Source organism: Centruroides sculpturatus, unplaced genomic scaffold, assembly GCF_000671375.1.
Source record: "Centruroides sculpturatus isolate CEXI.00-Female unplaced genomic scaffold, Cexi_2.0 scaffold108, whole genome shotgun sequence".
In the NCBI taxonomy this organism is placed as follows: Eukaryota; Metazoa; Arthropoda; class Arachnida; order Scorpiones; family Buthidae; genus Centruroides; species Centruroides sculpturatus.
This window is the reverse complement of record NW_019384344.1, coordinates 1,044,902-1,062,873: the sequence shown is the minus strand read 5'-3', so window position 1 is coordinate 1,062,873 and position 17,972 is coordinate 1,044,902. Positions and strand designations below refer to the sequence as shown.

At 32.5% G+C, this 17,972-nt stretch overlaps 1 protein-coding gene and 1 pseudogene across 1 annotated transcript; one reads left to right on the top strand and one right to left on the bottom strand.

Moving 5' to 3' along the window:
- The first annotated feature begins 2,913 nt into the window (after window positions 1–2,913).
- On the top strand, window positions 2,914–16,072 carry LOC111635145 (calcium/calmodulin-dependent protein kinase kinase 1-like). Its single transcript, XM_023380008.1, has 15 exons — window positions 2,914–2,945; window positions 4,775–5,396; window positions 6,603–6,656; window positions 6,738–6,789; window positions 9,129–9,250; window positions 9,319–9,355; window positions 9,429–9,450; window positions 9,528–9,616; window positions 9,695–9,768; window positions 9,835–9,934; window positions 10,375–10,400; window positions 10,482–10,609; window positions 10,676–10,763; window positions 15,456–15,592; window positions 15,667–16,072. Exons 1-15 carry the CDS (start codon window positions 2,929–2,931, stop codon window positions 15,752–15,754), a joined length of 1,656 nt encoding a protein of 551 aa, XP_023235776.1. The 5' UTR covers window positions 2,914–2,928; the 3' UTR covers window positions 15,755–16,072.
- An 868-nt stretch (window positions 16,073–16,940) lies between these two features.
- Window positions 16,941–17,972, bottom strand: part of LOC111635334 — a 39,899-nt pseudogene continuing 38,867 nt past the window's right edge.

The window sequence follows — 17,972 nt, the reverse complement described above, 5'->3', positions numbered from 1 at the left end:
TGGATAGGCAAAAAGAAATTAATAGAATATTGCATATTGCCAGATCTCTAGGGTACAAAGAAGGTATGATAACAACATTGGTCAGAAAATACAAAACAAATAAAACTAAAACGCAAAACGACGGTTTCGGCAAAATCACGAAGTTCACGTATGATAGAAAGAGAAAAGCCATCATGAAAGAAATCTCAGCCCGCAAAGAGTCCAGGTTAATTTTCAAGAGAGCTCCTAATCTGTACAGATTATTAAGGAATGACAAAGACAGCATAGATAAAGAAAAAAGAGCAGGTGTATACAAGATTCCATATGAAAATCGTGAACTAGACATTAATAAAAATTATATTGGTGTCACTAACAGAAATTTAGGAGTCAGATTAAAAGAACACAAATACAATATCAGCAAGGGATCTAATGCCACAATACTATCACAATTGGCGCACGTTGAGGGCTCGATCGTCAAATGGGATGAAGCAAGTATTATTAAACCAGTGGATTCACCGACGTTGGCGATTTGCTCCGAAAAAATTGAAATATATAAGAGCAGATTGCATGCATGCATTAATTCTAGAGATTCAGAAGGGTTGCCTTTGGCCTGGAAATACTTAATCAAACAATTAGAGAGATCTTAATTTAATGCCTTGATTTTAGTATTTTTGTATATCTTGCATTTCATGTAATGTATTATTATATAAAGTTTTAATATTTAATTAACCTATGCAAGTATTTATATACATATATTGTTATTTATAATAATAATTTTTATTTTATTTGTATTTAAAGTTTTGTTCTATTTTGTTTATATTTGAATATCTTAGCCTGATGATGGCCAACAGATTTGGCTGAAAATGTTTGCTTTTCATTAAATTTTCTCAGCAAATTAAGGTGTGTCTTTTTTTGATTTAGACAATGCTATTTTATATACATCTGTATAAAAAAATGTACGATAGCAGTTATATTATAGAGGAGGGAGGAATAATTCCAACCACAAAGCACACATTGTCTTTGCACATGTATTACAGAATAGTTGTCACTAATAATTTTATTGTTCTAAAAAAAAATGTTCCCCGTACAATGAAGATAGTTGAGGAGAGATATTGATTAAGGGACAATTTGGGAAGAGTCTGTTTTGTGGGTCTCCTCAATGCTGGATTTAAACACCAAATGGGCAAGTCCAAGAGTTGTAATAAGTGCCATTGACTTTCATAATTTTTGTAAGCAAGAAATTTTATGCAACTGAGCACATTGCACATACACAATCTACTCTGAAAATTTTATTGAAATCCATTCATAGAATTTAAGGAATAAAAGTCATTATTGTGCAATCAGTGTTACTTTGATCTTTATACATTGGAAATAATTTGAAACAAGCATCTCCTTGGATTATTACCACCTATTATTTGAAATAACCCCACATTCTGCTAAAAACATGAATATTTTACAAGTTCATTTTCTGATATATCAAGTATTAAAACATTCTCACAAACATTGCAGTAACGATATGATGATACCATATTTAAGTCGGTAGAAAATTTTAGTGCTCAAAAAGTTTCTTATATCTTTTTCTGTTTCCACTCAGTTATGCTGTAGCCTACTTATACATGTATTTATGGCTTAGTCTATAAAATGGTTGTTTAATTCTTTTTCCTCTTATGGATAACAAATTTCATTCTTGTTTATTAGACTCATACTTGGGTGACACAAGATGGCTTGTGTCCTCTACCTTCGCAAGAAGAGAACTGCGTCGTGGTCGAAGTTACTCAAGAAGAGATAGACCAATGCGTTCGCTCGATTCCTAAACTGGATACTCTGGTGAGACTAGTTTTGTTATTGTTTTCTTTCATAAATTTCTTTAAAATTGCAATATGAAACATTTGCCATCAAAAGTTGAAAAGAACAGTAACAGCATGAAAAGCAGAAACATAGTTTTATTAGTTAATTATATTGACACTAGTAGCCCAGGACGCCCCCTAGTGGGCGTTGTTTACAAATTTCCATGAAGCACAGTTCCTTTGACTTTTTTGTTCCTATCAATATGCTGTACAGCTCTGTTAAAGTTCCAATGGTAAGATTAGGTGAAGAGGTGGCGACCCCCCAAACTGTAGCCCCCTGTGCGAACAATAAAGGCAAAGGAACCATACCCCTACTCACGACCCTTCGCAAGATATAAGCCCCTGAAATAATAAATTCCTATTACAAATATACTGAATTATTTATATTGTTATATTGACCAAATAATAATTTATTGCCNTAAATTTTAATATATATTTCCCGAGGATTTTTATAATTAATTCCGAGATATTTCTGAAGTGGAAGATCATTTTTTTGACATATTTTTTTAGAAGGAAAAAAAAAGTATTGTGTGCAGTCAGTTTTTTTTTTTTTTTAACAAGAAAGCTACAAGAGTAATAACTTGTAAATACTCCATTCACACACAGCTGTTAAGAATTACAAGAAAATGGCTGAAGTTCTGCAATTTCCGTCGAAGATTAGCCAAAAAAATTGCTAAAAAAAAAACCTTTAAAAAATCCACGTTTTTGTATAAAATATGGGAGATCTTGGCGTAATTTACTTTTTATTTCTTTATATATATATATTTTCTTCTTGCAGAGATGAGAAATTAATTAATTGCATTGTGTATTAAGATATAAAAAATGATATATTTTGATAAAATAGCGTATTTATATTATAATTAGCGATTAAAAAAAAAAAACTAAGAGCGAGTTCGTTTTTGCGCGCTTGTTTATATGCTACAAATATCGATTTTACAATTTCCCGCTCTTCAATTTATTTATTTATTTATTTATTTATTTTTCTGGTATTTACGTTTAAATGGCGAAGATGATGTATTTACGTACAAGTAAAATGTTCGTAGTTTAATATATAAATGCCGTTTTATGCGTGAGACGAAAAGCGCTCCTTTCCGGAATATTAATGACAGGAAATAAAAAGTAAGGAGAGACATTTCCATTTTTCTGATGATTTCTTCTGTGGAAAAACACAACGTTTTTTTTTTTTTTTTTTAATGAACATTTAAAGTAGGGAAATCGTAAATCTTCCTGTTTACTTGCGGTGAGTACGGAAACAATTGCTTCAAAGTTTCTCTCATTATTATTATTTTTTTTGGTCTAGTCTTTGCTGTCGGCCTTTCCGAATATCTCTTTCAGTTTATGCAAAAAAATATAGAGAAAAAAAAATTCTAGAATTCTATTTCACTGTTCAATCGATCAGAGAATCGATCAAAAATACATCGTGTAGTGTACTTTTTTTTTTTATTTTATTTTTGTATGCGACATTTGGTAAGTGTGTGGTTTCTAGTTGTAGATTTTTGCGGTCTGTAAAACCTCTTAGTGGTAATTGTAACTGTTCAAATACATTCGGATAAGGTATACTAAGAGCCTCTACCTTTTTGAGGCTCTTAGTATACCTTTTTTGAAGTCTCTAGTACATTAAAAAAAATAAAAGAAAAGCTTAAAAAGTTGGTTCCGATTTATAACAAATGGTTTTTGTGGTCGTGTAAATTTGAGGCCTCGCTGATTCCCCCCGAGGACAAGGCCCGTGTTTAGTAATATAGTAATAGTGTCGTCAGAAGTTAGGTCGAATTAATCACTTATCGGAGGAGTGGGAGAAGAGATTGATTTGTTTATCGGACATTAACTAAAATGATCCAGTGACAATGATCGATGCCGAGATAATTAGGTTTCACTTACCAAAACAATGCAAATCATTTATTCCCTGATTTATTTTATAGTGAAGTTTTCTCGGAAAACGTATATTTAAATAATTAAAATTACTTCGTCAAATTTCCAAAACTTTTCAAATCTCAAATTTAGAATAAATCAGAGTAAACAATTCGCTTCCTTTCTGTTTTTTCCCCTTTAGTTTTCATTAAATCTGGACTTTTTCCCTTTCCATTCTCCGTGAAAGTCCTTTCTTTTAACGTGGCACATTCCTCTTCTAATTGGAGATTAGTGAAGATTTATAACTTGCATCTGAAGTGAATGATTTGTTTCCATTAAAAATTCTCTGGAAGAAAGCAATTTCTTTTTTTTACTCCTTCGTCTTCTGTTTTTCTAAATAATTATTCTCCATTTTACTTTATTATTTAAGGTAATATGAAAAAAATTATTCGGGAGAAATTTAATTATTTTCTAGAATCCATTTTCTTGCAGCCGATTCACGATGTTGTTAGAAAGCCAATCTCTTACTGGGTCATTTCTAACGGAATTAAGCCACTGAAATATTTATATCGAGAATTTTACCGCTTTCCAGCAATATAATAATGATTCTTTTCTTCGAAGTTTTGATGAAATATTCATGAAATAACTTAAGATTTTGGTTTCTATAACTTAGTTTTCGATTCAAATGAAGATTGTTATACGAAGGAGAGCAATTGTTGTCTGGATGGCATTTTTGCAGAGGCTTTCCAGAAATATTAAATAATATATTACTAGAAATCATCTCGGTTTTTGATTATTAGTTAAAGCTTTACAATAATAATAATAATGTAATGCACGCCATATTTCTCAGGTTTAATTAGGGGTTGGTCCTTTATCTAATGCGTTTTCGGTAAACAATCATTAATTAATATAAATACTTTACAAAATGTTAATGACAAAACTTTCATTCGAAATTACTCTTTTCTATCGATTGGGGTTTAAGTAAGCGAATCGCGTGCCGTAAACAATTAAAATACACAGTAGCAAAGTAAGATCAATACAAAGGAACACAGGATGCATAACATTTTTTTGTTGTTTAGTAAGTTTCTCCTTTTGTCCAGAAGGAAGTGCATAACAGAGTCGAGAGAAGATACAGAACTGGCGTACGGACAGAATGCATATCCGAAATTGGAAACGGCTATGTCAAGAATCGTCGATAGTAGAGATGATGACGAAGATGATGATGATAAAGAACAAAAGAAATCAGTACCCCGCCAGGACGATCGACAGAATGGAACGGGAGGAGGGGGTTCGGATCGGGTGCCACTCGATCGGTGTTCTGTAAACAAAAATGCTCAATCGGAAGGCGATCTGGTTCGGTCCGTCGATAAGTTAACGCTGGACACGAAATGGAAGAGGATACCAAGAAAGACGTCACTTCCCGTCCACGTGGAAAACGAAAAAGACGGAGAGGAAGTATTGTGGGGTGCACTTAGAACGTTTACTAAATGCGCACGATCCAGACTACCCAGAATAACTTACAGCCAGTCCCAAGACAGCCATATGGTGTACTGCAGTCACGAAAGGCCGATTTATCCTTCTTTACCCTTTTCCCCTTTCTGTTCCCCCAACTCCTCCCCCCACCTTCGACGTCATACTCGGGAATGTCGTCGAGTGTCAATCGAAGCTCATCATAATTACTTGCAGCTCAATCAATATCGTTTGAAAGGTGAAATTGGTTTGGTAAGTTAATTTGTCTACTTTTTTTTTTTCTTTTTGGTGTTGTCGGTTATTACCCGGTGTGATTTTAACACTAAAATATGAAATATTCATTTCGTTTCTAATTAACATCTACTTTATTTATACGCAATTTCTTTTCACACCGTGCAAACGTGGGTGCTCCGGCTCCTTAACGCGCGCCAACCTTAATGAATCGCCCATTATGTCAATATCGTGTGTCCAATCTTCAAAAATTGTTATATTTGGGTGGATAATTTCGAAACTTCAGCAACCATCCAGTGTTATCGACCTAGAGTAACTGGAAACCTTACACTATCAACATTAGTGTAATTGTTTCATAACCACGTTGGCGGAGGAGGAAGAATAATATATCTGATGATTCGTCCGAGAGGACATTGTTCTTAATGAATTGAATACAATTTGTTAAATTCCTGTAGCTACTCGTAATTATCGTTATTTAAGTGAATTGTCTGGAGAGACTCGATACGTATATTATGACATAAACAGCAATAAACACGCTCGTTATTGTGTACCAAAAATAAATTTCAAAACGTCTGCATTCTGCAGTCAATTATACATGCCAAATTTGTTACGTCAGCTAACGAGGCATTCTTCGCCTTTTGTTAAACACAAGAATAAGTCGAAATTAAATTTTATCTATGTTTTTTTTTTTTTTTATTACACTTCAGCACGCGGAAGGCTACAAATTACAATGGTTTTGGCGTGCCAATTACTTTTAAACCTAATTAGGCTCTGTAAATATATAATTTTTATGCCGTTTAACTCGGTAGATGATGCTGTTAATATGTCGATTATATAATTATGTATTCTTTTGAGTGTTTGTTTATGAAGTCGCAACGTTTAAACGCGTGCGTGTCCACAAAGCGCGTAACAATTTGAAGTTTTTTAATGACGATGGTTAAAAATTCTTCTCGCGGTCACGCCCGATAAACTTAAAGACGTGTTTAACATTTTACGAGAGCGAAGGGGTGGTAATTAAAAGCGCCTCACCAGAAACGACTTAATTGTCCTCTGTGGAAGGACAGGAATTTTCGTTTAATTTGTAAGAAACTATCAGCCAACTGAACCCGCCCAGTGTAGACGCACAGGCAACCACACCCAAATATAGTTTATCATCCGATATTGCATTAACCGAATAATATTATATAAAGCAATATAATAATCATCCGCATCGATTTTGTCTTTTAGGGATCCTACGGAATCGTCAAATTGGCGTACAACGAGGACGACGACAGCCATTATGTAAGTAAAAAAACTACATCGTTGGCGATTGCAAGGAGAAATTTAAAAAAAAAAATAATAATAATAACAATTTTCAATTAGGCAATGAAGATTTTATCGAAAAAGAAACTGATGAAGAGAGCCGGAATGTTTGGTGAGTGTGTTTCCTCCCCTTTCTTTCTTTACAAGAACGAGGAATGCTCGAACTCCGTGGAGAAGTTTAAGTGTACTTCATACACTTGGCGTTACAATGTCGTAAAGGGGAGGGGAGGAAAAAAAACGCATAAATAAACGATGATATAGATGTTGGAGTGGCACAATCACTCGACATTGGAGATGGCAAAATCGATGAAGCATCGAGCTAGAACGTTAATGATTATATCTCATCTGGGTAATATTTAGAGTCGCAACTCGCGTATTTTGTAGTGGATGATTATTCTCCGTTGCCGCAGTTAGGGGAATTGTGTGCCACTCTGGCACGATACGAAGAGTGATAGATGAGAGTACCTTATAGAAAGTGGGCGCCACATACTTCACTTTCCATTCCTTTAACCTTGAGAGGAAAAAATTGGAATCGATAGCGCGTGAATTTCCGTATCTAAATTAACTCGTTTGGTAATTAAAAAAACGGATTTAGGAAGTAATTAATGAGATATTCGCGTGCGCCGTCGATGCGGCATGTACGCGTTACGTCATCGAGCGCCCCCCTTTTATTTTCATGTACGATTATTCCGCATCTTTCCATTAGAAAATGTAAATGAGGCGCGAATAATGTCGCTGGCGACACGCGCTCGGAAGGAACTTTGATTATTAAGGATCCACACGTGCGTGACCGTGACAAAAGAGGAATAGGATGTTTTTCTTTAACGTGTGGGTGGAATCCGCAATTAGTTTTAAATTCGGAAATTACGATGCGGCCGAGGATGTTGTTACATTAATATATATCTAATATAAGTTATATGTACTGTACTTAATATATTTTTTTCTTTTTCCGTGATCGGTCTGATGAACGAGCGACTTCGGAGAGTTTTAATGGATAAAATGGTGACTTGTTTGAATAATTATGAACGAGAGGATGTAAATATTATATAGTTTGCGCTTTAAAATTCTTGTTCCGAAAAGGTTGCAATTATTTTAGGGACTAAGACCGTGTCAAATCGTCCTTCACGTTGACATGCGGAATTTTGAGTGGTGTTAATATGGGAAACGGGCTAATTTTACGGGATGTTAACGCTACGTTTCTCTCTAATTGGGCTGCAATTTTTAAATTAGACTTAGATTCCCACTCTCGTCCGTCCGTCCGTCCTTCCTTCCTTCCTTAGTCTCGAGAACGACGTAAGTTAGATGGAAATCGGGACCAGATATGAAAATCTTAGGGCCCGGAGGCACGATTAAAACTGTATACAAACGTCCGGTATGGATCGGAAGCCACGTGATTTTTAAAAATTGCAGCCCGGCATTGTGACGATATTAGGGACTGTCCGTCCGTATTTTTCTTGAAATTTTTACTTCTTCTCCCCTCTTCGGACGTCCGACAAAACTCGATCCCCTTAAAGCCTTGTCACTTTATGAATGACGAATACCGTAAGTAGAAACGAAATATACAAGACATTTTAAAATAAATATAATAAAATGCATAAACTATAAAATTTAATGGTTAAGACGAGGGGAGGGGAAGACGTCCACTGAAACTCAACCTCCCTCCCCCGATTTTTTCCGACTTGTCTTAACCTCCCCCTCCAGTGTGGACGCCATTTATGGACAGCTCCACCATAACTAATTGTTACTGTATTTATTAAACTTTTCGTGAGGGAGGAAAAGGAGTGGATTCGAACCCATTATAATTCAAATCTCATTTTTGTTTTAATGAAAATTCGATTTTTTTTTTGCTTTTTACGTTTCCCATTTATTACACGAGATTTCCTTCTACTGGGAACCTAAGTAACGATCCAAATTATTATTATTTTGGGTCATATCTCTGACGATAACACAGGTCACACTTTCGATAACACTACAATTCACTCGCCTTCCATTTTCCGTGACGTTAACGGCAATTTCTGTCGATTGTGACGCTATTGTTTAACTGGGTATTGTCTCCCCAGTGTCAGAAATACTCGTCCATCAAAAATCTTTTATTTTTCTCGTTCGAGACGGCGAGTGACGGGAACCAAGCGTCGTCCTTCTCTTTACTTTATCGACGAGTACAAAGTTTATAAACCCCCGTCTAAGAAAAGCATGTGTTTAATCCGTATGTAAATCCCATCTCGTGACGCACGTCTCGATTATTCAGTTTGTTTAGGTAGTAATGCGGTGTTTATATTCACAGGCTCCTTTCTAAAAGAGAGTTTGTGTGTAGGGAACTCCTCTCTCTTTATATATTTATATAAATATGTATAAAATATGTGAAGTGGGACGAGATAAAGACGTTATTCGATATGTCGGCGGAGAATGTAATAAAGTGAAAGTAATAATTTACGTTTTAACTCTCTGAAGGTCGCGTTCCTCCTCCCAGAGACGGAAAAAGGAAGAGCATCACAAATCCCATAGACCAAGTGTACAGAGAAATCGCCATTCTTAAGAAGTTGAATCATCCCAACGTTGTGAATTTAATAGAGGTATATTTTATTAACACTTTATCCCTAAACTGTAGATTCTCACCCTACCTTATCTATTATACTTTCAGGTTTTAAATGATCCTGACGAGGATAATTTATACATGGGTAAGAATAGCCACATTATGCGCTTTTAATTTAAAATATAAGTGAGTTAAATTATTATTTTAAATATTTACAGTGTTTGAGTTATTAGAAAAGGGGTAAGTATATTAATGGTACAACGAAAGTACGCTTTTGATGTTTATGAATTATTGGTTCCGCTGTTTTGTTTGGACAGGCCGGTTGTAGAAATCCCAACAGACAATCCATTACAGGAGATGCAGGCGTGGCAATATTTCAGAGATGTGGTTTTAGGTATAGAATATTGTAAGTGTTGTTTACGCATAAGAGTTAGAAAAAAGAAATATGCGTTTACTTTCATTTATTTTTTCTTTGTCCCTGTAGTACACTGTCAGAAGATAGTACACAGAGACATCAAGCCTTCAAATCTTCTCCTGAATGACAATGGTAGAGTTCAGGTAGTCCCCACTTCTTTGGAATAGGTTATTCTTAAAAATTTTAAAGTAATGCCACGGAATTTTCAGATTTCGGATTTTGGCGTGTGTAATCAGTTCGAAGGAGTGGACGCCCTGCTCTCGGACACTGCCGGGACACCCGCCTTCGTGGCACCCGAAGCACTGAAAGGTAGCATTTCTTTTTCTTGTAAATTAACTAAGAGTCGGAGAGAATCTTCCAGGACCTCATAAAATTAGCATTAAAATTGAAGTGATGGTTTGTTTAATATTTACAAATATTTAACTGTTGCTTCTCCCAAAATAATAATCGATACATTTATTAAATTACATTGGGGAGAGAGAGTTTTGGATATTACAAAGTCAAATAAATAATCGAAATGTCCCTCCGAGCTATGTTTATAATTCCAATAAAGTACAAACTTTATCCAATGTAATTTATTCTCGCTAATTAGATCTGTCCTTTCTTCTAATTAAATAGGGAGAACTATTGGTTTTTTTTTTGGAATCATGTGATCAATAATACTTTAATCCTAAATTAATTTTATAAATGAATAGATCCAGTATTTGAAAATCAATATGTTGACTTTTGAAAATTTTTTTTTATTTCAGAGAACCTGGACACATACAGTGGAAAGGTAGGCTTTTAAAGTTTGGTAACATTTCACAATTTTGTTTAAATTATCCAAATTAAAACAATGTTTCGTTCTGATCCTCAGGCTTTAGATGTATGGCAGATGGGAGTGACGTTATATTCTTTTGTTTATGGCCAAGTGCCTTTTCATGACGATAACATATTAAATCTGTATAATAAAATTAAAAACGATCCGCTCAAGTTTCCCGACAAGTAAGCCATTTGTTTTTGTTATTAAATGATCCGATAAATGTTATATATTTTAAAAATTATATACAGGCCTGCGGTAAGCGATAATCTAAAAGATCTTCTGAAACGTATGCTAGAAAAGGAACCCGAGAAAAGGATTAAGTTATCGGAGATAAAGGTAACATTATTTGTTTTGCTTGCTATAAAATAAATTTCTTGGAATAAGTGATTAAAAATATATAAAAAGGCCAAAACATTATATCAAATTATCATTTCACTCAGTTATCTCAAATATGAGATGATAATACTGTAATAGTAATTTTATCAGTTTTTTTTGGTTGTTCTTATTGTTAGAATTGCATCATATCAAGCTTATTTACTGCATAAACATTAATCTGATTAGTTACAACATAATATTACCAAAATTGTGTTAATGTACTGTATATTATAACGTTATTATGTTGTTGCATCGAAAAAAAAAAAAAAAAATGCAAATGGACATAGAATTTGTGTCTACTTTGTTTGGATAGCACAACTTGTTTTCATTCTGCTAGTAATGTTCCAGCCAAAAACAAAAACTAGTCATTTTTTACTTAATTATAAAGCAAACAAACTCCATCTAACCCAAACAACCCAGTGCAATAATTAATTTGGATTGGTGAGTGCACTATATTGCTAGATATTTTTACGTTGGTAATGTATTCTCTCTTCTATATACAATGCTTGGCCAAAACTATTCCAATATGAAATGCCAGTTACCATTAAATCATGTTTACATTTTTTTAAAATTATTAAATTTCTAAAGCAACCACACCTGATGTGTTTAAATCTGAAGGTCAAAAACTTTTGTTAATGTATTAAATTTCCTTACTGGACTGAATGTAAGTTTTTAGTCTGTTTAATACTGACATGCTGTCCAGTGGAAGAAAGCACTCTGTGTAATCTTTTTTTTTTTTTTCATATAATAGACTGTTGAAAGAGAAAAATCAAAATTTTTGCAAATTTACTTTGCATTTTCTTAACAACTGAAGAAATAGTCTTCTGATGTTGGAATGATATTCTGTAACTCAAGTCATACTGATGGTACAGAAGTATTCATAAAATGTTTAAACTGTTTATACGCACCATTTGATATTTTACATAAGTGAATTCAATATTTCATAGCTTGTTTCAATACTTTTTCCTAGTGATTTGTACGTTCAAAAACTTTACATTTTAGCATAATTTTTCCCATGTAAATAAAACACAGAAGAAAAATTATGCTGAAATTTGTGTGTATAAAAAAACATTTGTAGAGAATATTAATATATATCCATTAATATTATAGCTTTTTTTCTTCTTTTTTAAATTCTTCTTTTAATAATGCAGTTTTAATAGGCAATTGCAGTGTGTGTTGTTCATGTTTGAATACAATTTGTCAGGGGTTGTAGGCTCATCCAAAAATATTTTGTAACAACTGATATAAAAATGTAGAACACAGTAAACATGTATTTATTCCACAATTGCATATTATATAGTTGGGCCAATTGTTATAAAGTATACAAAGTAACATAGTATCATCTTTGTTACATGTGTATCCAAAATACTATTCACATATTTTTAATTATTTCCATTATTATATACAAAACAATCATGCTTTGTAATAGAAGGTATCTATGTTATATAATTAATGAACCTATAGGAAATATCTCATGCTATCTGGCTACACTTGGTAGTACCAGGAAATTAATAGATTTACTCAATATTCTCACATTTCAGCTAAATATGGAACCAATAACAATGAAACAAATGAAAGATAAATCTTGACATTTTAAAGTACATAACATTAAAAACATGACAGTGCCTACAATGTAACGCTTTGACATTAAACTAATTTTTAGATGTCAATTTAAAAACTTCTGCTANCAATGTTAGCCAATTTTTTATATCTATTTCTGTTTTTTTTTTTTTTTTTTTTTTTAATAAATGTAAATGCAGTACGGAGGTTACGACAGACCTCGGGCTTCTCCGAGTCACGTGACGGGAGAGATAAACGTCACGTGACGGCAGCCGAGTCGAAACCTTTGCACATGTCGCGACGTATCGCGAAGCTCGATAGAACCGGGGAGTAGTAGATAGCGATAGATGTCGTGTGGTTACTAAATACCGCTTTTTTTTTTTTTTTATAAACAACAATTATTATTAGTTTTATCTGTTCGATATTGTTACAGCCGCAAGTTGCCTGTGTCAGACGTGGACGGACGTGGAGAATAGGAAAGTCAAAGCGCCAAAAATAGGAGAATTTCATAGGTGAGTAGGGTCTTCTGTTAACCAATTTCAAACAAGTTTAACTCGCCTCCCGTCGATGCGTTTATCAATTCGCTTCCTTCCGTAGATTTCAATGCAGCTAAACTCCTAAAATCATCTCTAGTGTGGTCTAAAACACTACACAGTGGTCGGGTAATTTATTAATAAGTAATTTATTAATTCACAGAGTTACGTAATTAGATTAATTGTAATCTACACGTTAAACTTTCTTCCCTGTTGACAATTCGTCGACAAAAGTAAAGCGTGTCACCTTTTTTTTTCCTTTTTTTAACACGTACTTTTCTCCCACTCCTTTGATAAATGTCCTTGCAGTTTAACCGGGCGATAGATTGATAATGGATTGATATCTACTCCTTCCTCCTTGTCTTTATATTGGGTAACGGGTAGTGTGTGTGTGTATATATATATAGGTCTAAATATCTATAACTATGTCCCAATAACTACAAAAAGATGTTTACTTGTAACAATTAATAAAGATTTTTCGACATCTTGCCGCCTATCTCTAGTCTCCAATATTCTTCTCATTGATCTTTTTTTTTCTATACTGTCGGTCGTTGAGTACTTTCTTAATCTTTTTTTAGGGGGGTTAGCTTACTTTTTGCCTCCAGTTTTTCCCTGTTTGTTCCTTCGTAAGCCCATTTCTGCTCTCTTTGTATACAGAATCTTGCGTGTCTAGTCTCTTTGTAAGCGGATTTTTTAGGGAAAATGCCAAAGGACTTCGGGTTTTCCTGAAGGAATAGATTAAGGAATAAAGGAAACACGAATTTCCTTTTCAGGAAAATTTATTCATTAGATTCTTTATACATAAATTAGGCTAGAAAAATATTACGGCATCAATTACAGGAAATTAAAAACATAGAAAACTTCCTTTTTTTTTTTGTAAGTAATNTACAAAATAGTAAATGTTATTGAAACTAGACACTTTATCAATTTATGTAATAATAATTAGCAAGGAATTAACAGATGGAAAAAAATCTTTATTTTCTTCAAAAGATTAATTATATAAAAGAAAACTTCTCAGTCAATGAAAAGTAAAAGTAACATGATATTTACATATTAATTAAGATTTTGCTACCAAAATGCATGATTTTTGAATATTAAACCTACAGTAGAACTGTTCATTCACTAATATAGAATATTAGTGAATGAACATTTCTCTGAAAAAGATGGCAGGAAATTTTGTGGAATGATGACAGAATATTCTGAATACTAATGTCCTTATATAATAGCAGAAAAAAGTCAGATAAAATAATACAATATACTTTCAAGTTGATTGGAAATTTCTTAAAGTAGAAGTTGCTTAAAAATACAAATTCTTTAAAAGTTAATTCAAGAAGTTACTGAGAGACTGTACAGTCCATTTTGCAAAATCAACTCGCCATTAAAAAATTTTTGTACAATGTAAATCCTTCATTAAAGACATTTTGTTGTTTATAAATCTTAAAAGTAATGACAAACATTTAGGAAATGAAAGAAGTATTTTTGTTTTCAATGATAAATAGCAGTCTTCAATAGTTGTGACTTTGCTGGAACACTAGGACTAAGATGTTTACTGTTTTAGAAAGATTGGCAATAAAATACTTTTGTCAGATATGCATTTTGGGTATATCCAAATAGGTCAGACTGATGAGGGGCTATTGTGTATGATTAAGTTTAAAAATTATACCATTAACTTTTTTGGCAAAAATCTTAATTTTTATCCTTGAAAATCATACACTGGCAAATTTTGTATTTCATGATTTATTATGGAAGTGTGGTATATTTTGGTAAGGAGAATTACCACAATGTTGCATTGTGTTTGAATATTTATGAAAATGTAAATTAGCAGTTTAAATGTTCAGTATTTATGTAATGAGAATTTTTTAAAATTTCATAGTTAAGTTGCCTTAAACACAATTTACAGTTCAGTATAACAAATTCTGGCAAAATATCTTCACAATCCCCAAGAAATAACCCTATTTCCAATAATGGTTGCTTTTCACACCTTGACATGAACAATAAAATGTAATATGTAATGTTCTATTTTGAGTATAATGGATTTTATTCTTCTAATAAGCAAAATACAAAGTAAAATACATGTACAATCATCTTGGTATACATTTGCTAACTTTCCTGCCAATAATCATTGTGCTATGGGAAAGTAGCACATTGATTATTGGCAGGAAGCTACTTCTGGTTGTTGTACTCAATATGCTGAAAAGTGGCATCACAACAAACCAAGATGAATGAGAATTTTTTAACAAATTGTGAAGCCAAGTGAAGTGATAATGGGTGTATGTGTTGTACAGGTACTTTGCCTCTTTTTGTGCTATATAGTTTTCATTAGCTTTGTACATTACGCATATATGCATACAACAATCTTGTAAAATACAGATTTCTACAGAATAAAAGATAGAAGATAATTTCAAATACAGGTTTTTCTTATATAAGGGTAAAAAAATTCTTTTTTAAACATAATAGATTGTTGTTTGTAATATAATGAATTCTTGATGGCCTGAGTGATCTGTTAAAACAAGATCTATTGAAAATTTTAATATATATTTGTATATATACTTTTGATTAGATTCTAGTTAAAAGTATGCTGAAGAAGCATTCATTTGGTCATCCTTTCCGAGAGAGTCCAATCTTCAATCGAGGACTCTTGCATAAGACTGGAAGGTCAAATTCAGCTCCTTCTGCATATGGATTGTTACTTGAAAGGTAAAACATTTGAACATTTTTTTACAAGTACTTTACTTATGCTTTGTTAACACATTTCACGTTTATTTTGATAGGAAAGTGTCGGGAGAAATTACTCTTCCCAGTCTGAGCGAAACCAGCCCCATCAGTCCTGGAGAAAGATTCGAGGTTGATGGAAGCTAATTTTTTGTCCCAATTTTATATAAAAAGGGACCATTCAGACTAAATATATGGGCAGCTTAATTTTCTCTATTAACAGATGCACTCATTACATTGTATATACATTTATGTATATTTTCAGCGATATAATGTGCCAACCCAGAGATGCAAGAACATTTTATCAATGATTATTTGTGATTCTTCAAATGCACGGACAGCAATATTCAATTTTAATAGAAATGGGATAATTCTGTCAAAAAAAAAAAAAAAAATAGCATTCCATCATGTGAAGCTATGCAGAAACTGAATTTATGGTGCCATTTCAAATTAATTTCTTTCAATGCCTGAATAGATTATAAGACAAAAACAAGTCTTATAGGAATACTCCCATTTCTAACTAGTAAACTTTAATTTCCCAACCTAATTGCCCAATCTGTAATAACTGTGCCTTTTCTAATCCTAATCCTTGAGAAAAGATAATAATTAGAATGTATGAGCATGGTGGCAACGCTGTGAAAAATCAAATGAAGGCAATAATATCTTTAAGATGTTCATAAATTTTACAAACTTTATGCACTTTTAGCACAATTATATATTTATATATGATATATCTATATGCAGAGATTTCATTTATGCTGCCCGACATCTTTTTTTTTAACACGTGCTTTACAACTTGTGCCTCCAATTTTGTCTGCTCATATTCATAACTGTAAAAAAAAAATTGTGCTTTTTACATAACTACACAACTTTAATGATTCCATCTAACTTAACTGGTTTAAACCAAATTTTAATTTTCTGTGAACAGTGTGTGATTATTAATACATTTACTATAAATGATGTGGATGCTAGCGATATTTTTTCATATGCTGATAAACAATATGTAATTTTTCAACAAATTATCTATGTTTAGCATTATTTCACTACAGAATGTGAAAAATCATCTTGCTAGTATCAATATCATGTTAATTATTGTACATATTTTCCAGCTTTTTTTTGTGCCAAATGTTTTTAATTATTATCAAATTTGTGGTCTCATGTACATAATTTTTATCTATCATCTCAAATTTTTACCATTTCCTATCCTAATTATGATACATAAAGTTTTCACAATATATTATACTTGTTAGAATTCAAATTAATATTGCTTTGTATACATTTAAATTTTGCATATTTGCTCACAAAATAAAAAAAATTAAACAAGAAACAGTTGTACTCTATTAAGAAAAACTACATGTACTTTTTATTTTAAAGAATACTAAATTTCTTTTTATACTTTGCACATAAATGTTTAATTTGCTTTTTCTAGTTCTTTCATTCTCTTTTTCTTTGATTTTCCAAGATCAGCTTTTTCTTCAGGTGTTAAGGGAGGTAATAATTTAGTAATGACACCCGTGCCAAGTGTACGTTTACCAGCACGCAAGGTGAATTTCTGACCTTGCTCCATTACCATAGATTTATATAATCTTAATTCTACCCTAAATAAAAAATTTAGCCAATAAAAAATTTGTAAAGCTCCTTTTGTCAATATTTATAAGAAGAAAATTCTACTTACGAAGCATCTTCGCCAGGCATCACCATCTCTTTATCCCTTAAGTAGATACCAGTTGTGCAGTCCCATGTTCTTGAATACATATGAGGCTTAGAATATGGCACAATTGGGTTTTCTTGTCCACCTTCATCCTTATTCAATACATAGATCTACAGAATAAGACAGAGGGTGTTTCATTTTTTTATCTTTTACATCAAGGAGCTGAGCATAAAAAAAATCTGATGATTCAAGGAATGTTTTGAACTGTTATGAAAACCTTGTATGATGATAAGCCAAATAATAATAGTATTTTTTACTCAAATCTTTTTTAACAAAATAATCTTTAATAATAATTCTACACTATAATCTTTTTTAACATTTACCGTGCTGGTCCAGTTGATTTAGTTTTTTACCTGTGTGCTGGCTGATGTTTCTAATTTTACTATATTTTCTACTGAAGATAGAAAATGTTCCACTGAAGCTAGGTAAAAAGTGTAAACAGATTCTGATTTGTTGAACATTTCTTTATATTACACTCAATTTTGATGTATGTGTGCAATATTTTAATTAATTGTATTGCAATTTTATTTGGGCATGTTTTGCAAATAGACACAACGTAAAAAAAATTGAAAAACATTATAATGCTTATATTATATGTCATATTTACTAAGGAAACATTGCTAATTTAAGAATACATCGCTAATTACTTTTTAA

What these genes read in the sequence shown, in the direction of transcription:
- LOC111635145 (XM_023380008.1), top strand. An exon ending in GAAGAGAGCCGGAATGTTTG is followed by an intron (nt 6,790 to 9,128) that starts GTGAGTGTGTTT and finishes AACTCTCTGAAG; the next exon opens with GTCGCGTTCCTCCTCCCAGA. An exon ending in CGAGGATAATTTATACATGG is followed by an intron (nt 9,356 to 9,428) that starts GTAAGAATAGCC and finishes AAATATTTACAG; the next exon opens with TGTTTGAGTTATTAGAAAAG.